This window comes from Triturus cristatus, chromosome 1_1 (genome assembly GCF_964204655.1).
Source record: "Triturus cristatus chromosome 1_1, aTriCri1.1, whole genome shotgun sequence".
Classification (NCBI taxonomy): domain Eukaryota; kingdom Metazoa; phylum Chordata; class Amphibia; order Caudata; family Salamandridae; genus Triturus; species Triturus cristatus.
In genome coordinates this window covers 267,905,198-267,928,563 of record NC_140579.1, presented here as the reverse complement: position 1 = coordinate 267,928,563, position 23,366 = coordinate 267,905,198, and the positions used below count along the sequence as shown (strand labels likewise).

Genomic DNA, 23,366 nt, shown 5'->3' with positions numbered 1-23,366 from the left:
CCCATGGGGTACAGGGTCAAGACTGATTTGCATATGGCTGGGTTCAAACTGGAATGGCATGGTGAGCAAAAAAACGATGGATTTAGGCCCAGATCTCTGTACTGGGGTGAATGTATGACATTGTTCTGCATTCTGTCCATCAATTGTTGATTTTGCATTTGTCACCCCGAGTGGGAAGGGTATGCTCAGACGTGAGTCCCTTGCTCTCCATGCCACTGGAATCAAACTATCCTGGCTGACGAGGGCTGAAAGCCCGAAACCGGTCCTAGGTTGCTTGTTTCCAGTCCAGGGAGGACCTGGCTTGGCAGTTCGGGCTGGACTGTTCCCATGGGGTACAGGGTCAAGACTGATTTGCATATGGCTGGGTTCAAACTGGAATGGCATGGTGAGCAAAAAAACGATGGATTTAGGCCCAGATCTCTGTACTGGGGTGAATGTATGACATTGTTCTGCATTCTGTCCATCAATTGTTGATTTTGCATTTGTCACCCCGAGTGGGAAGGGTATGCTCAGACGTGAGTCCCTTGCTCTCCATGCCACTGGAATCAAGCTATCCTGGCTGACGAGGGCTGAAAGCCCGAAACCGGTCCTAGGATGCTTGTTTCCAGTCCAGGGAGGACCTGGCTTGGCAGTTCGGGCTGGACTGTTCCCATGGGGTACAGGGTCAAGACTGATTTGCATATGGCTGGGTTCAAACTGGAATGGCATGGTGAGCAAAAAAACGATGGATTTAGGCCCAGATCTCTGTACTGGGGTGAATGTATGACATTGTTCTGCATTCTGTCCATCAATTGTTGATTTTGCATTTGTCACCCCGAGTGGGAAGGGTATGCTCAGACGTGAGTCCCTTGCTCTCCATGCCACTGGAATCAAGCTATCCTGGCTGACGAGGGCTGAAAGCCCGAAACCGGTCCTAGGATGCTTGTTTCCAGTCCAGGGAGGACCTGGCTTGGCAGTTCGGGCTGGACTGTTCCCATGGGGTACAGGGTCAAGACTGATTTGCATATGGCTGGGTTCAAACTGGAATGGCATGGTGAGCAAAAAAACGATGGATTTAGGCCCAGATCTCTGTACTGGGGTGAATGTATGACATTGTTCTGCATTCTGTCCATCAATTGTTGATTTTGCATTTGTCACCCCGAGTGGGAAGGGTATGCTCAGACGTGAGTCCCTTGCTCTCCATGCCACTGGAATCAAGCTATCCTGGCTGACGAGGGCTGAAAGCCCGAAACCGGTCCTAGGATGCTTGTTTCCAGTCCAGGGAGGACCTGGCTTGGCAGTTCGGGCTGGACTGTTCCCATGGGGTACAGGGTCAAGACTGATTTGCATATGGCTGGGTTCAAACTGGAATGGCATGGTGAGCAAAAAAACGATGGATTTAGGCCCAGATCTCTGTACTGGGGTGAATGTATGACATTGTTCTGCATTCTGTCCATCAATTGTTGATTTTGCATTTGTCACCCCGAGTGGGAAGGGTATGCTCAGACGTGAGTCCCTTGCTCTCCATGCCACTGGAATCAAGCTATCCTGGCTGACGAGGGCTGAAAGCCCGAAACCGGTCCTAGGATGCTTGTTTCCAGTCCAGGGAGGACCTGGCTTGGCAGTTCGGGCTGGACTGTTCCCATGGGGTACAGGGTCAAGACTGATTTGCATATGGCTGGGTTCAAACTGGAATGGCATGGTGAGCAAAAAAACGATGGATTTAGGCCCAGATCTCTGTACTGGGGTGAATGTTTGACATTGTTCTGCATTCTGTCCATCAATTGTTGATTTTGCATTTGTCACCCCGAGTGGGAAGGGTATGCTCAGACGTGAGTCCCTTGCTCTCCATGCCACTGGAATCAAGCTATCCTGGCTGACGAGGGCTGAAAGCCCGAAACCGGTCCTAGGATGCTTGTTTCCAGTCCAGGGAGGACCTGGCTTGGCAGTTCGGGCTGGACTGTTCCCATGGGGTACAGGGTCAAGACTGATTTGCATATGGCTGGGTTCAAACTGGAATGGCATGGTGAGCAAAAAAACGATGGATTTAGGCCCAGATCTCTGTACTGGGGTGAATGTATGACATTGTTCTGCATTCTGTCCAATTGTTGATTTTGCATTCCTCACAGGTAAGTAGCGCGCTTTACAAATACCATGATTGATTGATTGATCCAGCATATTCAACTGTGTTGCCACATCAGTAATCACTATCCGCAGCTGAAGGGCAACGAGCAGGGCCCCAGGATCGGTCTAATGCCGGGTGCTGCACGCAGTTGAGATCCCCACCCCATATTTGCGGTAGAGAGGACTCCCCTTCCAGACCCCAAAACAAGTTGTGATAGAATTGCTGATTATCGTAGTTAGGTCCATTGATCTTAACTATAAGTAGGTCAGCTCCCTGCCCTAGACAGCTAGAGATCACAAACCTGCCCCCTTGGGTCTGCCTCAAGCGCCTCCAAATGTATCCCTGATCTGTGGTTGACCCAGGTGAGCACCCCCATGGCATGCGTAGTGAACCCCGCCACATGAAAGGGACCATGTAAACGCCTAAGTGTAAGCATTTTACTATCTATGGGCAAATGGGTCTCCTGTAATAAGGCGATATCAATCTCGTGCCTAGTAAGATGAGCTATCACCTTTCGCGTCTTTCTAAAATCATTAAGGCCCCAAATGTTCCATGTGAGGAAGCGAGTTCTATTGCCCTGGCTCTGCGTCATTTCAAGCTACATTAACTGGATCTGCACTATCTATAGGATCCATGCGTCTCCACCCCTCTCTCATATAATAGGGCATTGCTCGAGAATTATGTAAGTACTGTATGCACACTGTTACCAGCTCACCGTTTGGAAATCCACAAAGTCAGAAATAAGACGTGGCCATTTGAACACTGTTTATACATCCATCGAGCAACAGTTAACTGGATCCCCTTAGAGTTGAGTTAGTCTCACTGCCGCCAACTCAGAGGCCTTCCTGCCAAAGAGGACCATCCGCAAGCTGCAGCAGATCTAAAGTCTCAATGTCGATCTCAATCAACGCAGACCGCATCCCCAAACAAGCATATGAAGTTATCCCCTCAAACTCTGGGCAGCAGACATCCATGAATCACCTCCAGTGCACTTCAAACAACAGTTCATATGTTTCATACCTGTTCAGAGAAATGTAAGAAAACCAGAGGACAACCGTGTTATACTTGCCCCTCCAGATCAACCCAAACGCCCCGGCCAGCTCCTCAGTGTCTCTTCTCCGCCCATCAGTCTTGATGTACTCCTTGTTGGCCTTCTGCAGTGACTGTGGGTCAGTGAAAATCTTTGATCCGCCATCCACGATGACCCTCAATTATGCTCCCATAGGCAACTCTTCAAGGGAGCAAACTGTTGCCTTTCCTCATGCACACTCATGGTGAAGTCCGGGAAAAGCAAGATCGAGGAACCCTCAAATTGTATATCGAGTCTCTCTCTCTAGCTTGCCTCAACGCAGCATCCCTGTCCCTTTAGTTCAATAATTTAGCAATAACAGGATGTGGGGGAGCACCAGGCGGTTTCCTAGGACCCAGGGAGCCTTGGGCACACTCGACGACAAATATGGCTGAAAATGTGTCGCGACCCAGGAGTGTCACCAAGAGCTGCTCGACTAACGCCTCCATATTGCCCATTGCTGGAGAATCAGGAAGGCCTGTGATGCGGATATTACATCTCCTTGATCTAGCCTCCAAATCCTCTCCCTTGTCCTGCAGGACTGTAATGAGCTTCCCCATCTGTTTCTGGGCATTAATTGTTTCCATCTCAGCGTCTTCAGCTTCGAACACCAGTCTCTCCGCCATATTTAGGCGCTCACTATGCTCAGACATGCGGACCATCCGGTAGGCCAGAGAGTCACTTTTGCCATTTATCGTAGACAAGCTTTTCTGCCTTGCCCTCAAAATTTGACAGATGTCACCTTCAGACTCCTTGGTGTTATCACTCTGCACATTGGGAGACTTGTCAGCGCCTATATCCCTCTGTCTCTACTTGCGCTGCTCAAACTGCAGCTTGGACTGTGATTTGTCCATCTTGCCCATAGTCTTTAAATGTTCAAGCCCCACAACAGCTGCTACAAGGTTCCCAGTCTCGTAGTACTCTGCCCACGTTAGCAAGGGTCCACAAATCAATCAGCTCAATCTTCAGGTCCAGGCAAGAGTCCTCTGCTTAATAAAAGCCTACACGGGTAGCACAGCAGGGATACAAACAGGAGAAAACCATAGGGGGAAAGGCCAACCCCTGAGTCGTTAGTAGATCGCAGCAGTTAATAGTGGGCATGGGAACTCCCCAGTCTATCTTCTGGTGCCAGACAGGACAGAGTAACAAGGCCCTCTGTGTGCAGCGATAACGTCTAAATATGTCCCTCATCCGCCGGCCAGCAATTTAAGTCCCCACTCACCGATCCCTAGCAGTCTCACCAGGCCTCCCTCAGCAATCCGGAACCAGTATAACAGGGCCCAAGTTGCTATCGCTGCACTTGCTGTCAGAGAGGCGGCTGGGGGCCGTCCGCCGGCGACTCGCAGTGCACTCCCTGTGTGCCAGCAGGAGCGCGCTCGATCTGGGCAACGTCACACCCTCGTGGATATTGCCCAGCCGCTGACAACCAGGACCCAGCACCACCCGCCATCCACCAGTTGGGCACAAAGATCGCTCACGTCCAACGTGAGCACAAGGTTGCGGTTTTGGGCTACAGGACAACCATGCACAAGCAAGCTACACTTCGCCGCACAAGCAGCTTGTCAGTGCCCAGACCGGTCAGCAACGAGCCAGACGCCGCCAGCCCCAAGGATGCCATCAGAGCAAGGTATGTGCTCCGCTCACCAGCGGAGGTCAGTACAGGCCACAGGCCACAGGCCCTGAGACTACTGGTGTCCGTGCTGCCACGTCTCAGCCGGTAATATACTGCAGCACTCTTCTTCACTAGACCCTTGGAGGCCGCAGCGCTGCGTTGTCCACCAGCAACTCGGACAGACCCGATGAGCACGCCGATGGCCAATGAACCTCAAGTGCTTTACAGAGCGGCAGCGAGCATGTAATTTGTTGCTTGGATGTTGCCGGATTCCTGCCGGATAGTTACGATGGCATACGGAGCTCACCTAGAAAGCGGCCATCTTGAGACCAGGCAAACCCCCCACCCCCCCTCCATGATCATACCTTTCATGGTCTTGTTGAATCGTTCAACTAGACCATTGGTTTGTGTTACATGGGGTTGTAAACTTATGTCAACCCAGTCTCAGCCCACATGGGTTTTAGGTGGCCAGATTAGTTACTACCTCTGTCTGACACCACCTCCTTAGGAAAGCCCACTCCAGTAAAGATACTGATTAGGGACCTGTCACCAGCAGGAGCAGTAACTGTCCCAAAAGGAATTGCTTCAGGATACCTGGTGGTATTATCCACCAGCAACAGCATAAATCTGTTTGTTGATGATTTACCTTTTCAAAGGGAACCCCAACCACTCGAAGTGGAATTAAGGGGGGCTTTGGGTGGGTACCTGTTTTGCCACTGGCTTGACGGGTAAGACAGGTGTTGCAAAACTCCTTCACTTTCTGGGGCATGTTTGGGCAGTATAAGTGGGCAACTTTCCTACTCCAAGTCTTTGCCTGGCCAAGATGCCCAGCTAAGGGGATGTCATGGTCCAATGAGAGTGAGAAATCTGTATTACTGAGGGACCGCCCCTCCTCCCAATAGGTTTTGTGGGAGCTACTGACATATCCCATTCCCTGTTAGGCAGTGTGCAGTCTCGGGTTCTTTGTCTATGGCACTGCTCTTCCCTAGAGGAAGGCCCGGGTACCCAGGGCTCAGTTTCCTCTAGGGCTGACAGGTCTTCTCCCAGAGGAGAGGAGAGGAGAACTGAACTTGTGGCTGCTCTTAATTAGGTTTCCAAACATTTTTACCTTTTCTCTTGGACGGTTGGGGCATTATTTCAGGCTACAACTCCCATTTCAATGCCCTGGGTTTTGCTCTGTTCTCCTTGTTTTTACACACACCCATTCAGGTATTCCCAGCATAATTGCTTGGAATCTTGGCTCTACCTCGGCCCATTCTGAGGGCTCCAGGTGATTCCCTAGCAGACACTGTAATGGGATGGCAGAGGACCCAACTACCTTTTTATGGCCAGTAACCCCTCCCCACATTAAGGACACCATAGCCATGACATGAACTTTAGTATAGTTATCAGCATTGGTGACTGGTTAAGTTTGTCCAGCCAAATACTGCTCTGGGGATAGCAGTTCTTTTAGTCGCCTTGGTGACCCTTTTACCTATATCCCTCAAGGCTTCTACTCTAACCCCATTGACATGTGGATGTTGTCTACATTTCTCCATGTTACTGGGCCAGACAGCCAGGGCAGATGCCTCAACCCTGCCCTCTGTGATTAAGGTAGCTTCAGTGTGCTCTCTGACCTGGTCAGTGCACACCAAGAATCCCATCTCAATCCCTCAGTGGTAATTGGGGGTGCACTAGTGGAAGCCTTTTTGGAACATGAACAGCCCTAAGTTAGGTGTCCGTTGGCCTTTAGAATTGAAACATCAGCCTTTTTGAAATCCCAGTTCTTACTATGGTACCCACCCTGGGATTGTGACGTGCCTCTGGTCCCACCCTCCGGAACAGGTTTTTGTGGAACTTTAGAAGACTCTTTACTTTTTTTTTTCTTGGACCGTTCCATATCTTTCTAGTTGAGGGAATAGCAAACCCTTTCTTTTGCTCACTCCCACCATGAGACTTTTGGGACACCCTAATTTTGATCCAAAGGTTAGCCTTCTATCCCCAACTCCTCATGAGAGGCTAAACCAAGGTGTACCAAGCATTGATGCAATTTTTTTTAGACTTAGTCACCTACACACCACCATACACTTACACACTTACTCACTTGAATTCATCAATATGGCTAAGAACAAAAGATCGATGCTAAAGAGCCCCCACTGAGGGGCCTGTCAGGCAATGCTGGATCGGCCCGTCGCGGAGCAGACCAATGCTGAAGCATGAGACCCTTCTAGGTGTGTGAGGGGATTCAGATCTGATCACTCGCTTCCTCCCAGAATCCCACTGATCTACCAGCCAGTTCCTTCTGACATCCTTCACATCCCTCCCACCCCCAATGAGGAACTGCACCTTCCTTTTGTGCTAGATGTCCATTTAGGAGCTCTGATGCTGGACCAATTATATCTGCTCCTTGTCCCTCTTTTGGTTTATAGTGATTCAGAAGCAAGTAGGAGTGGAAAGGGTTATATCTGTTTTAGGCACTGAGTGTAGCGATGTCAGATGAGAGATGTGTGGTAGTGGAAGGGTCTTCCCAAGAGGATTGATATATCAGAAAAGTAGGATGTGAAGATCAGTGGTTGGAGGGTACACCTGAGGATGCAAGAGTGGCTTGAAAGTTGCTGCAAGGTCTGCATGTACAATGGCCAGTGGAGGTGACTTGGGGGCGGGTAGACTCGAGGTGGTGTATAATGTGCAATATCTGGTGGAGGTACCACCACACGCTGATTACGCAAAGGGCAGATGAATTGGTGGGTTGTATGGACTTTGACTATGAGAAGGATAGCCTGGAGGAGGACGAGGTCTTGGGCAGTGATGTAATTGATAAGGCGTCACAGAGGTGGTGGCAGCAAGGGGCAGGAAGGTCAGTGGGTGGTGGGGGCTGGATTTGTTAATCAGTGTCCACCTAGTGTTTTACAGGTTTAAGATACAGTATTGGCCAGATCCACTGACACAAGGTTGGCGGGCAGGTGACTTCTACTGGCAAGGCAACAGAAGCAAGGCAGCAGACTACGGAGCGGGTACTGACTTTAATGCCAGGTAAGGATGAAAGTGCCACTTTCTCTGCCACTGTTATGTTTTCAGTTGGGGTGGAGGCTGGGAATGGAAAGTAGAAAACATGTCTACAGATGTACTGGTATGTTAAGGACACTGGGTTAGGCACGGAGGAGCGAAGGTCTGATACAAAAGAAGCAGGTACACAAAAAAAGGAGGCTGCACTAAGAGATGGAGGATCTTGTGCACGGACAGGTAAGTCAGCAGGAGAACAACGAGGGGGCAAGGTCAAACACGGGAACTGATGCTGTGGAACAGATTGTGATGAGAGGTAGAAAGGTACGGTCAAAATAGCGGAGTTCAAAGAAAGAAAGGATTTGAAAAAAGTTGTCATGCATGGTGACAAAACAGATGGGGACACACAATCTGTTGTCCACCACAGAAAAGATCTGGCAAGGATTATATGACGGAATGTTCAAGCTGTTGCATAGGGAGCTGAAAGCTACAGAACGATCCAAGGAGGAAGAATATGACCCGTTCACTGATAAAATATCGATGTAAAAAATATCAATAACAAATATCGCAGTAAAAATATTGAATACAAAAATATCGACTACCAAAAACTTGAACAGGTAAGTAAAAAAATATAGATGTAAATAATATAGATTTTTTTATAATATATATATATAAAACATAAAATATAATGTATTAAATATGAATAATATTTTTAACCAAGCTAATTCAATTTAATTGACATTTATTACAAATAAACTTAATTTAAAAAATATAAACATACAAACAATAATTTATACATATATTTACTTAAAAATAATTTAACAATTATCTTTATTGAATTTGTAAACTTTTTTAAATTACATAAACAAAATTAATTCTTATATCAATAATTTATAATTTAAAAATACCATTTTATAAGTAATTCTAACATGTAACTATTATAAAAATAATTACAACATACATTTCACAGTAAAATAAATACAACAGTAGGGAAAATGTTGGATAGCGGAGGGCTAAAAATTACTATTCCATCTCCAAATAGTGCAACAGTGGGGAAAATGTTGGATGGCGTAGGGGTAAAAATTACTATTCCCACTCCAGTGACTGCAACAGTAGGAAAAGTGTTTGAAAACACAGGGGTAAAACTTACTATTCACACTCCAGTGAGTGCAACAGTAGGGAAAGTGTTGGATAGTGGAAGGGAAAAAATTACTATTCCAACTCCAAAGAGTGCAACAGTAGGGAAAATGTTGGATAGCGGAGGGGTAAAAATTACTATTCCCACTCCAGTGAGTGCAACAATAGGGAAGTGGTGGTGTTATATGGTAGGGAACAAAATAAATAAATTTATGTTCTAAATGTTTTTTTGTTTTTCAAATTTTAACGTAATTAATAATTATTTTACAAATTAGTATCAAAAAAGATTAATAAACATTCGTTAAATGCACATTCTTTAACACTATAATATGTACAACACACGGAAAATAAATTAAACAATTACCAAAATTACTTATTAATTTTTATTAACTAATTATTGATTCATAAATTAAAAATAAATTACTTCTCACCCTTTCCATCATTTACACCTATAAACACCACACCACAGCACACCTAACATTAATTGCACAATTACCATAATTAATTACTAATTAATTAATTGTAAATAGTTCACTAATTAATTTATCAATTAAAAATAAACTACTTCCCACTCTTCTCACCATTTTCACCTATAAACACAACACACCTCAAAATATTCACACAATTAATATAAATTGCCAATTAATTAATTAAAATTAACTAATGATTAAATAATTAATAAAGTAATTTACACATTTAACCCATCTCAATTCAACAAATATGAGTGAATCAATAAATTTACTATAATTAAATTACTTCCTACCCTATTCCCCTATAAACCCAGAACCTGCTACAGTACTACAAAACGCAAAATTCTAATTGAAAAAAATGACTACTATAAATAATCAATAAATCTTAATTCATTGAATTACTTCCCACCCTATTCTCCTATAAACCCGCTACGGAACAAAAAATGCAAAATTCAAACCAAAAATAATTAAATAAGTACTAAAATTTTAACACAAATAATAAAAATACAAACAATTCTTATACAAAAAATACATGCATCAAAAACATAACATATATACTAAAATACATAACATTAATAAAAAAAATAGATATTTTTAACATCTATATTTTTGCAAACTATATTAAACACTTCGATATGTTTTACATTTATATTAAATACACAAAATTGATATTCTGCACCACGATATTTTTCTTTTGATATTCTTGACCAACAATATTTTACCACGATGTTCTGGCTCTGCACCATATGACCTGCCCAAACGACCTAGGGTTCCCATGACAATATGAAACTGAACAGCAGTATTTTTGCTTTTCGCTAGTGTATATTTAGAAAAATTTCCAGAGCAGAGTGTGGTCCTATTTAAAAAGTTGGATGTTGGCAGAAGCTTGCTCTGTATATGGTATACCACTTAGGGGCCGATTCCGATCTCGGTCGGAAGGGCACCGAATCAGGTTACGGCATTAGTGGATCCGATTCGGAGGCTGATTTTCCGTCCGAGTCGTACACGGGTCCGGATGTCGAAGTACAATGCGAACAAGCGCAAAATCTCTGTCCGAATCTTTTCCGGTTCTGCACCGCTCGGTACAACTTGGTCACAAGCAAACCGTGGCGCGCAATGGAGACGTTTCACGACCGAGCTAGTCTGATGCTCGATTTGGACAGCCGGATTGAGTCTGAGCGTCTGGCTCACAATAGCTCCCGGAGTTGGACTTCGGGGGTCCGCATCGGACCCCCCGTCACCCACAGCCTTACAACTCGGACACAGGGGGAGACCCATGGGTCTCCCCAACACAGGCATGTACGGTGCGGATGGCACCGACGCGTACCCACTGTAGGGGGCGCACTTGTCCGCGACGTACCCATTCAGTCAATGGGAGCCCATGTACGAGTCGTACGACCGGCTCCCATTGACTTATATGGGAGTTCGACCGAACCGAGTCCGACAGCATACGGCCGCATCGTACTCGCTCAGTCGGATTGCAGGACTTCGGCTCGTTTGGAAAACCCTCAGGATCTAGCTCGGTCGGAGTGCTGTCCGACCCGGATCGGAATCGGCCCCTTAATTGTAAAACTCATTACCCGATGTACAGTGTTACCGCATTATATTTTTCTACATTTTGTAAAAGTTTTTCTCTTTTGCATTAAGGAGCACATTCAAGGACTTCATCTTGAAGTAGATTAGTGGTATAGTAATAATAATGTTACAAATATACTTTGCATGTTTTTCATGGTCATCCAAGGGTTCAGATGTTAAAAACGTTTTAAAGGGTTTCAGTGTAAGTGCAGCCAAACAAGGATGGGTTCCAGGACATCTGGATAACTACTTAGGGGGTTAATAACACACTCCACAGGACGACATGATCCGTGTCCAGGGCTGTTCCTTAGACTGTGTAAAAAAAATAAAAAAAATAAAATAGACCTAGTATTTCTGTACTACTATTAGGTCATGGACACAGGTGCCGATTACGATCCGGAAAAAAAAAACCCGTACGACTCGTATCTGCTCTTTTTACCGTACGAATCGTACAAGTGCCGTACAAACTGCCAATTACGATTCGCATGGGAAAAAGACCATACGAATCGCATTGGGAATAATTCCCCACACGTCCTCGGGTCGGAAATTGTGTCCGACACGTCCCCGGACGATTTACCGTACAAATGTGAAAAGTGAAGTCCGACCGCGGAATCACGATCCATCCCGTGCGTCCGATGTTACAACCGTATGCAAAAAACACCGTCCGCACCGAAAACCCATAGCAACCATGGAAACATGTGCCCGCATACGCGCCGAACACCCCCCCAGCCCCGTACGTTCGAGTCGTACCCCCCGTGTATGTACACCTGTGTACGTTCGAGTCGTACTCCCACCCGTGTATGTACACCCGTGTACGAGTCGCACCCCTGTGTATGTACACCCGTGTACGTTCGAGTCGTACCCCCACCCGTGTATGTACACCTGTGTATGTTCGAGTCGTACCCCCACCCGTGTATGTACACCCGTGTACGAGTCGTACCCCCCGTGCATGTACACCCGTGTACGTTCGAGTCGTACCCCCACCCGTGTATGTACACCCATGTACGAGTCACACCCCCGTGTATGTACACCCGTGTACGTTCGAGTCGTACCCCCACTCGTGTATGTACACCCTTGTACGAGTCGTACCCCCGTGCATGTACACCCGTGTACGTTCGAGTCGTACCCCCACCCGTGTATGTACACCCGGGTACGAGTCGCACCCCCGTGTATGTACACCCCTGTACGTTCGAGTCGTACCCCCACCCGTGTATGTATACCCGTGTACGTGCGAGTCGTACCCCCACCCGTGTATGTACACCCGTGTACGAGTCATACCCCCCGTGCATGTACACCCGTGTACGTTCGAGTCGTACCCCCACCCGTGTATGTACACCCGTGTACGTGTCGTACCCCCCGTGTATGTACACCCGTGTATGTTCGAGTCGTACCCCCACCCGTGTATGTACACCCATGTACGAGTCGTACCCCCCCGTGCATGTACACCCGTGTACGTTCGAGTCGTACCCCCACCCGTGTATGTGTCGTACCCCCGTGTATGTACACCCATGTACGTTCGAGTCGTACCCCCACCCGTGTATGTACACCCGTGTACGAGTCGTACCCCCGTGCATGTACACCCGTGTACGAGTCGTACCCCCCGTGTATGTACACCTGTGTACGTTCGAGTCGTACCCCCACCCGTGTATGTACACCCGTGTACGTTCGAGTCGTACCCCTACGTTCGAGTCGTACCCCCACCCGTGTATGTACACCCGTGTACGAGTCGTACCCCCCGTGCATGTACACCCGTGTACGTTCGAGTCGTACCCCCACCCGTGTATGTACACCCGTGTACGAGTCGCACCCCCGTGTATGTACACCCGTGTACGTTCGAGTCATACCCCCACCCGTGTATGTACACCTGTGTACGTGTCGTACCCCCCGTGTATGTACACCCGTGTACGTGTCGCACCCCCCATGTATGTACACCCGTGTACGTTCGAGTCGTACCCCCACCCGTGTATGTACACCCGTGTACGTGTCGTACCCCCCCGTGTATGTACACCCGTGTACGTTCAAGTCGTACCCCCACCCGTGTATGTACACCCGTGTACGTGTCGTACCCCCCCGTGTATGTACACCCGTGTACGTTCGAGTCATACCCCCATCCGTGTATGTACACCTGTGTACATGTCGTACCCCCCGTGTATGTACACCCGTGTACGTTCGAGTCATACCCCCACCCGTGTATGTACACCTGTGTATGTGTCGTACCCCCCGTGTATGTACACCCGTGTACGTGTCGCACCCCCCGTGTATGTACACCCGTGTACGTTCGAGTCGTACCCCCACCCGTGTATGTACACCCGTGTACGTGTCGTACCCCCCGTGTATGTACACCCGTGTACGTTCAAGTCGTACCCCCACCCGTGTATGTACACCCAAGTACGTGTCGTACCCCCCGTGTATGTACACCCGTGTACGTTCGAGTCATACCCCCATCCGTGTATGTACACCTGTGTACATGTCGTACCCCCCGTGTATGTACACCCGTGTACGTGTCGCACCCCCGTGTATGTACACCCGTGTACGTTCGAGTCGTACCCCCACCCGTGTATGTACACCCATGTACGAGTCGCACCCCCGTGTATGTACACCCCTGTACGTTCGAGTCATACCCCCACCCGTGTATGTACACCCGTGTACGAGTCGTACCCCCGTGCATGTACACCCGTGTGCATTCGAGTCGTACCCCACCCGTGTATGTACACCCGTGTACGTGTCGTACCCCCGTGTATGTACACCCGTGTATGTTCGAGTCGTACCCCCACCCGTGTATGTACACCTGTGTATGTGTCGTACCCCCGTGTATGTACACCCGTGTACGTTCGAGTCGTACCCCCACCCGTGTACGTTCGAGTCGTACCCCCACCCGTGTACGAGTCGTACCCCCCGTGTATGTACACCCGTGTACGTTTGAGTCGTACCCCCACCCGTGTATGTACACCCGTGTACGTTCGAGTCGTACCCCCACCCGTGTATGTACACCCGTGTACGAGTCGTACCCCCCCGTGCATGTACACCCGTGTATGTTCGAGTCGTACCCCCACCCGTGTATGTACACCCGTGTACGAGTCGCACCCCCGTGTATGTACACCCGTGTACGTTTGAGTCGTACCCCCACCCGTGTATGTACACCCGTGTACGTGTCATATCCCCCGTGTATGTACACCCGTGTACGTGTAGCACCCCCGTGTATGTACACCCGTGTACGTTCGAGTCGTACCCCCACCCGTGTATGTACACCCATGTGCGTGTCGTACCCCCCGTGTATGTACACCCGTGTACGTTCGAGTCATACCCCCACCCGTGTATGTACGACCCGTACCCTCACCGCGTACGTATGGAGCGTACCCCAGGCCCCAACATCACCACCTTCACACAACATCGCGCATGTACAAGTCGTACCAAGCCAGTCACAAGGACAGCACTGTACAACAAAATGGCCCATGTACACACCGTACACACGCTAAAAACGCACGTACACAACCAGGACAAAGCAACACAACACAAGAATACACCATTCGAATGGCACAAAGCCACAAAACATGTCCAACAAGCACAAAAACAACACATTCACTGACCTGCAACTGCCAAAATCCCAAACAGAGGCCCAAAACACAACCACTCCTTATAACACACCCACCCAAAGTTCAAACACAGCCACACCCACCAATGTACCAATAAAAAGGGCCCACACACACAAACCATGAGCCTTTGCAACAGACTCACTGCTGCCAGACCCCACAGACAACCTACAGCACCATACTAGAAGCTTTACCACACCTTACACTTGCACACCTTCACACACACACCTTCACCAACACCCCCACAACACATTCACACACACACCTGCTATATTCATGTGGCTTTGTTTAGAATTTCCCGGACCCCATTGGGCAGAGTGTCTCTGAGTCTGCGCTGCAGCGGCAGTGTGTGCTGACACTCTTCCACAGTGATGCCTCTTCATTAGCTGCTGTTATGTGCAAATTGGGCCTTCATACCCATGTCATCCTGCGACGCGGCCGCCATTTGCAGACGACACAGTACAGTGTCGGGACACACTGTATAGCTCTGCCCTAGGCCATATGGGCTGAGGGCATTGGTGTCTGCTTCTGAGTTGCACAATGTGATTTTGGAGGCCCCCCCCCCCCCCGGCATCACGGACATCCTGTCTTGTGTTGGTGTTTTGTGTGGCCTGTGACTTGGCATGGCCTTGCTTGGTGCATGGGGCATGGAGCCGCTAGTGGCGTGTGCGTGTTTTTGGAGTGTGGTTGTGTCCGGTGATGGCTTTGGGGTAGTTGCGTGCATTATTGTGAGTTGGGTTGCTGATGCGGTTCCCCCCATGTGGGGTGAGTTGTTTGTGTACTCACCAGGCTCGGCGACTCCTTCTACTCCGTGTACTCCCACCGGTGGCAGCGTGCGCATCACCTTCTCCTCCCAGGGATGGTAGTGTACCGGTCTGCGGGGCGGGCCACCTCCAGTGATGTTCCCCCTGGTTGTATTCGTCTGTCATTTTGCGGCGGACCGTCCTCCGCAGATCGTACCACCTGGCTTGGCATTCATGCCTGGTCCTTCTGATGGGCGCAACAGCATTCACCCTCTCGATGATCCTCTGCCACATGGCTGATTTAGCTGCAGGGGGTGTTTAGCTGTACGTTCCCTATCACTATGGGAGTGCTGCCGTATGTGTACCCATAGTGATAGTGAGCGTACGCACGCATGTACGGTCCGTCTCACTATGGGTGTTCTCGCGTATGCGTACTCATAGTGATAGTGAGCGTACAGGCGTGTGTACGGTCCGTACCACTAGGAGTACGCATACGCGAGAACACCCATAGTGATAGTGAGCGTACAGGCGTGTGTACGGTCCGTACCACTATGGGTGTTATCGCGTATGCGTACTCATAGTGATAGTGAGCGTACAGGCGTGTGTACGGTCCGTACCACTATGAGTACGCATACGCGAGAACACCCATAGTGATAGTGAGCGTACAGGCGTGTGTACGGTCTGTACCACTATGGGTGTTCTCGCGTATGCGTACTCATAGTGATAGTGAGCGTACAGGCGTGTGTACGGTCCGTACCACTATGAGTACGCATACGCGAGAACACCCATAGTGATAGTGAGCGTACAGGCGTGTGTACGGTCCGTACCACTATGGGTGTTCTCGCGTATGCGTACTCATAGTGATAGTGAGCGTACAGGCGTGTGTACGGTCCGTACCACTATGAGTACGCATACGCGAGAACACCCATAGTGATAGTGAGCGTACAGGCGTGTGTACGGTCCGTACCACTATGGGTGTTCTCACGTATGCGTACTCATAGTGATAGTGAGCGTACAGGCGTGTGTACGGTCCGTACCACTAGGAGTACGCATACGCGAGAACACCCATAGTGGTACGGACCGTACACACACCTGTACGCTCACTATCACTATGGGTGTTCTCGCGTATGCGTACTCATAGTGGTACGGACCGTACACACGCCTGTACGCTCACTATCACTATGAGTACGCATACGCGAGAACACCCATAGTGGTACGGACCGTACACACGCCTGTACGCTCACGATCACTATGAGTGTTCTCGCGTATGCGTACTCATAGTGGTACGGACCATACACACGCCTGTACGTTCACTATCACTATGAGTACGCATACGCGAGAACACCCATAGTGGTACGGACCGTACACACGCCTGTACGTTCACTATCACTATGGGTGTTATCGCGTATGCGTACTCATAGTGATAGTGAGCGTACAGGCGTGTGTACGGTCCGTACCACTATGAGTACGCATATACGAGAACACCCATAGTGATAGTGAGCGTACAGGCGTGTGTACGGTCCGTACCACTATGGGTGTTCTCACGTATGCGTACTCATAGTGATAGTGAGCGTACAGGCGTGTGTACGGTCCGTACCACTAGGAGTACGCATACGCGAGAACACCCATAGTGGTACGGACCGTACACACACCTGTACGCTCACTATCACTATGGGTGTTCTCGCGTATGCGTACTCATAGTGGTACGGACCGTACACATGCCTGTACGCTCACTATCACTATGAGTACGCACACGTGAGAACACCCATAGTGGTACGGACCGTACACACGCCTGTACGCTCACGATCACTATGAGTGTTCTCGCGTATGCGTACTCATAGTGGTACGGACCATACACACGCCTGTACGTTCACTATCACTATGAGTACGCATACGCGAGAACACCCATAGTGGTACGGACCGTACACACGCCTGTACGTTCACTATCACTATGGGTGTTATCGCGTATGCGTACTCATAGTGATAGTGAGCGTACAGGCGTGTGTACGGTCCGTACCACTATGAGTACGCATACGCGAGAACACCCATAGTGATAGTGAGCGTACAGGCGTGTGTACGGTCCGTACCACTATGGGTGTTCTCGCGTATGCGTACTCATAGTGATAGTGAGCGTACAGGCGTGTGTACGGTCCGTACCACTATGAGTACGCATACGCGAGAACACCCATAGTGATAGTGAGCGTACAGGCGTGTGTACGGTCCGTACCACTATGGGTGTTCTCACGTATGCATACTCATAGTGATAGTGAGCGTACAGGCGTGTGTACGGTCCGTACCACTAGGAGTACGCATACGCGAGAACACCCATAGTGGTACGGACCGTACACACACCTGTACGCTCACTATCACTATGGGTGTTCTCGCGTATGCGTACTCATAGTGGTACGGACCGTACACACGCCTGTACGCTCACTATCACTATGAGTACGCATACGCGAGAACACCCATAGTGGTACGGACCGTACACACGCCTGTACGCTCACGATCACTATGAGTGTTCTCGCGTATGCGTACTCATAGTGGTACGGACCATACACACGCCTGTACGTTCACTATCACTATGAGTACGCATACGCGAGAACACCCATAGTGGTACGGACCGTACACACGCCTGTACGTTCACTATCACTATGGGTGTTATCGCGTATGCGTACTCATAGTGATAGTGAGCGTACAGGCGTGTGTACGGTCCGTACCACTATGAGTACGCATATACGAGAACACCCATAGTGATAGTGAGCGTACAGGCGTGTGTACGGTCCGTACCACTATGGGTGTTCTCGCGTATGCGTACTCATAGTGATAGTGAGCGTACAGGCGTGTGTACGGTCCGTACCACTATGAGTACGCATACGCGAGAACACCCATAGTGGTACGGACCGTACACACACCTGTACGCTCACTATCACTATGGGTGTTCTCGCGTATGCGTACTCATAGTGGTACGGACCGTACACATGCCTGTACGCTCACTATCACTATGAGTACGCATACGTGAGAACACCCATAGTGGTACGGACCGTACACACGCCTGTACGCTCACGATCACTATGAGTGTTCTCGCGTATGCGTACTCATAGTGGTACGGACCATACACACGCCTGTACGTTCACTATCACTATGAGTACGCATACGCGAGAACACCCATAGTGGTACGGACCGTACACACGCCTGTACGTTCACTATCACTATGGGTGTTATCGCGTATGCGTACTCATAGTGATAGTGAGCGTACAGGCGTGTTTACGGTCCGTACCACTATGAGTACGCATACGCGAGAACACCCATAGTGATAGTGAGCGTACAGGCGTGTGTACGGTCCGTACCACTATGGGTGTTCTCGCGTATGCGTACTCATAGTGATAGTGAGCGTACAGGCGTGTGTACGGTCCGTACCACTATGAGTACGCATACGCGAGAACACCCATAGTGATAGTGAGCGTACAGGCGTGTGTACGGTCCGTACCACTATGGGTGTTCTCGCGTATGCGTACTCATAGTGATAGTGAGCGTACAGGCGTGTGTACGGTCCGTACTACTATGAGTACGCATACGCGAGAACACCCATAGTGGTACGGACCGTACACACACCTGTACGCTCACTATCACTATGGGTGTTCTCGCGTATGCGTACTCATAGTGGTACGGACCGTACACACGCCTGTACGCTCACTATCACTATGAGTACGCATACGCGAGAACACCCATAGTGGTACGGACCGTACACACGCCTGTACGTTCACTATCACTATGGGTGTTATCGCGTATGCGTACTCATAGTGATAGTGAGCGTACAGGCGTGTGTACGGTCCGTACCACTATGAGTACGCATACGCGAGAACACCCATAGTGATAGTGAGCGTACAGGCGTGTGTACGGTCCGTACCACTATGGGTGTTCTCGCGTATGCGTACTCGTAGTGATAGTGAGCGTACAGGCGTGTGTACGGTCCGTACCACTATGAGTACGCATACGCGAGAACACCCATAGTGGTACGGACCGTACACACACCTGTACGCTCACTATCACTATGGGTGTTCTCGCGTATGCGTACTCATAGTGGTACGGACCGTACACACGCCTGTACGCTCACTATCACTATGAGTACGCATACGTGAGAACACCCATAGTGGTACGGACCGTACACACGCCTGTACGCTCACGATCACTATGAGTGTTCTCGCGTATGCTTACTCATAGTGGTACGGACCATACACACGCCTGTACGTTCACTATCACTATGAGCACGCATACGCGAGAACACCCATAGTGGTACGGACCGTACACACGCCTGTACGTTCACTATCACTATGGGTGTTATCGCGTATGCGTACTCATAATGATAGTGAGCGTACAGGCGTGTGTACGGTCCGTACCACTATGAGTACGCATACGCGAGAACACCCATAGTGATAGTGAGCGTACAGGCGTGTGTACGGTCCGTACCACTATGGGTGTTCTCGCGTATGCGTACTCATAGTGATAGTGAGCGTACAGGCGTGTGTACGGTCCGTACCACTATGAGTACGCATACACGAGAACACCCATAGTGGTATGGACCGTACACACGCCTGTACGCTCACTATCACTATGGGTGTTCTCGCGTATGCGTACTCATAGTGGTACGGACCGTACACACGCCTGTACGCTCACTATCACTATGAGTACGCATACGCGAGAACACCCATAGTGGTACGGACCGTACACACGCCTGTACGCTCACGATCACTATGAGTGTTCTCGCGTATGCGTACTCATAGTGGTACGGACCATACACACGCCTGTACGTTCACTATCACTATGAGTACGCATACGCGAGAACACCCATAGTGGTACGGACCGTACACACGCCTGTACGTTCACTATCACTATGGGTGTTCGCGCGTATGCGTACTCATAGTGGTACGGACCGTACACACGCCTGTACGCTCACTATCACTATGAGTACGCATACGCGAGAACACCCATAGTGGTACGGACTGTACACACGCCTGTACGCTCACTATCACTATGGGTGTTCTCGCGTATGCGTACTCATAGTGATACGGACCGTACACACGCCTGTACGGGCCGTTGCTATGCATTTGGGGTGCCCTAGGGCCCGGGAACGCACCGTACCTGTGTGTGAAGCTCCAAATTACATAGGGGACACATGAGGGACAAGTATAAAGGCCTACATGCATGCTGGTTGTCATGGAGACCAAGTTTAAAGTTTGAATTTTTTTCAGCAGGTGCACAGCAGTAGTCAGTTTGAATGAATCTACTTTGTTGCAATGTGCTTCTGGAGTTGACATCATGCTGAAGAAAAAAACCACAATGAGAACCCACTGACTGTGCTAGGTTTGAAGGGATTGGAGGAAACATAGGATGCAAATGTGAGTGACCAATCACTCTGTACTCCTGTGCATGAAACAGGCCAGCAAGGCAGATATAAGGTAGCCAGGTCCCATGAGGGAGCACTTGCCTGCACATCTTTGTATTCCACCACCCAGCTGCTGCTACTGATTCCCTGGAACCATGTCAAGGTCTGTGGAGAGGTCACAGCCCTTCACCCTGGAGGAGAACCTGGCTTTGCTGGATGTGATCCTCCCACAGTACCCCATGCTGTATGGGCGACCAGGGTATCAGGTGAGTGCAGAGTCCACCAGCACAGACTGTGTCCCTTTTTTGTGAGTGTGACTTCTGGCATTGTGTCCAGGTGTGGCACACATGCTATGTACTGTAGGGAGGTCCCGGGGGGGAATGCCTGATGTCTCCCAGCCAGTGCATGCTGTGGTGCATGTCTGCCGTCCTCACTTGCATTGTGTTTACTGTGACAGTCACTGCATGGTGCATGCCACATTCTGCCTCTCTTGTCCTCCTGGGAATGTAGCCTCTACAGTCCTCATGTGATTATGTGGTCAGCCCAGTGTGACAGGTGACTGTACCCACAGATGTGTGTTAGTTCTGTGTACCTGTGCTGAGAGTGTCCACATGATGTGTTCGTACCCTGGACATCGGTGTGTGTGTAAGTCCCCTGTCATGTGGGTGGGAGCATATGTGGAGTGTAGCACCCGGGCTGCATGAGGGATGGATATACCCTGCCCATCTGATGTGAGCAGGGAGCAGTGCTGTGTGTCTGACGTGCAGAGCCAGCCCCACACCTGTGAGCCCCCCGTCTAGTGGCACATGTGCAGAGTGAGTTTTGTCGCAGCATTTGGCAATGGCAGGTGAATGTCCTGTGCCTGTGTGTGTCTGTGTACTCTGCTGCGGTAGCGTCAGTGGCCTGCGGCATGTGACTGCTTAGAGGTGCTGCACATTATCCTGGTGTAGCTTGTGATGCACAGTGTGAGCCTGGATCATTGATTGTGTCGTTGCCCTCATTCCACCTGTGTACTTTCAATGGCACGTACTGCTTTTGCCCTTCCCCAGAGGATCATGTCCCTATGACAAAGGTGCAATGCGTTGGATGCATACTATGCCTTGTTGTAAACAGCACATTTGTTCTAATATGTCTCTCTGTGACATGTGCCTGGTGTATTGATGTAGTGTCACTTGTTCATCCTCACAGGTAGGCGCCTCTGCCAAGAAGCAGATATGGCTGACCGCCGTCAGTGCCGTGAGGAGTGCGGGTGGTCGCAAGCGGCGCCTGGCCCAGGTGAGGAAACGCTGGCAGGATATCCGGTGCTGGACGCGGAGGATCGCACGGGTCCTGCTGGGTGACTCACCTGAGACCCATAAGAACCGGGGGTGCCGCCGTCTGACCCACATCCACAAGCGTGTGCTGGCGGTGGTATTTCCAGACTTGGAGAGGCGCTTACAGGAGAAGCAGCAGCAGGAAGGGGGTAGGTACATGTGTGTTTGTTGTGTGTCACCAGCATTTGTAAGTGCACAGTTGCATGGATACACTGCCAGGGTTTAAAGGTGCTGTGCAGATCCAGTTACCCACAGTATAGCTGTGCTCTCCTGCCTCCCTTCCCCTCCTTGCAATGTGTTCCCTGGTCTGTATGTAGTCACTCCTTCACAAGGTAATGTAGGCTGGCGCTTTCTCCACGTGAACTATGCCTGTAGCATCATGTGTGGGGGTGGTGTGTAACAGGTTTGGGGACCTTGCCTGTGCCCTGTCCAGTTCAGTACATGTGGGTTCCATGTCAGTTGGCACTGATGCTGAGTCCAGACATGGGAGTTAGTCTCTCAAGTGTCATGCCTTACAGCGCGCATGTCCTATGTTGTGGCCTGTGACATGATGTGCATGAGTGTGCGATACGCATAGTGCAGGGATGGTGGCGTGTGTTACAGTCATTCCCATTCAGGACCATGGAGTTGTGTGGCCACTGCTGTCCCCTGGGGCATATGTTCATAGGTGTCATGTGTGTCATCACAAAACGTGGACACTCTCCGTGTCTACAGCATAGGTTGTGCTCTGTGCCATTGTCCCCTGGCACCATGTATATTGACGTGAAATGTAGTACAAGTGTCCACTGTACAGCCTGACCTGAATTTCCTTGTTCATAGTCACAGTGGCCAGTGCCTGTGTGTCTTGTTACAATCATCTGATGATGACCATTTGTACATGATTATTTGGACAGGCGCACCTTGGGAATTTGGCGTCCAATCTTGCATTTATGCAGCCCCTGTGTATTTCACCCAGAGTAAGAGATGTAAGTGCCACCTGTGTCTCAACAAATTGTCTCATGTAGGGGGTGGTTGGTGCGGGCCAAGCCTACATGTCAAAACCAGAATTCTCCTTGCTAGGTCTGGCCAGTGTGTGATGTTTGTCTGGACATACACTCAAGGTGCAGTGAGCCAGTCATGGTGGGCATGTTTTCAGTATTACTTATGCAGCATCTGCCTCAAGTTCATGGATATGGTCCCTCCTCATCCCTATTTTCGGCAACGCTGTGTGGTGCAGATGCAGTGCTGGATTGTCCCCAGGGCCTGGCTCCTATGTCAAACTCCATTTCATGTCATTTGCTATTGTGTCATGCTCTCCATGAATTTTCTTTGGCATGGTGGGTCAACCAACTGTGTGTTGCATGCCCTACATCTGTACCTTGTTTTGTAGATGTTACTGATCTTTCTTT

At 49.6% G+C, this 23,366-nt stretch overlaps 1 protein-coding gene across 1 annotated transcript in view; it reads left to right on the top strand.

Annotated features, from left to right (window-relative positions):
- The first annotated feature begins 6,774 nt into the window (after positions 1–6,774).
- The window catches only part of LOC146870108 (uncharacterized), a 96,434-nt gene continuing 79,842 nt past the window's right edge, over positions 6,775–23,366 (top strand). Inside the window, exon 1 of the mRNA XM_085628117.1 lies at positions 6,775–7,797. Coding sequence (XP_085484243.1) covers positions 7,791–7,797 — 7 coding nt within the window. The 5' untranslated portion in view covers positions 6,775–7,790. The remainder of the gene's footprint in view (positions 7,798–23,366) is intronic.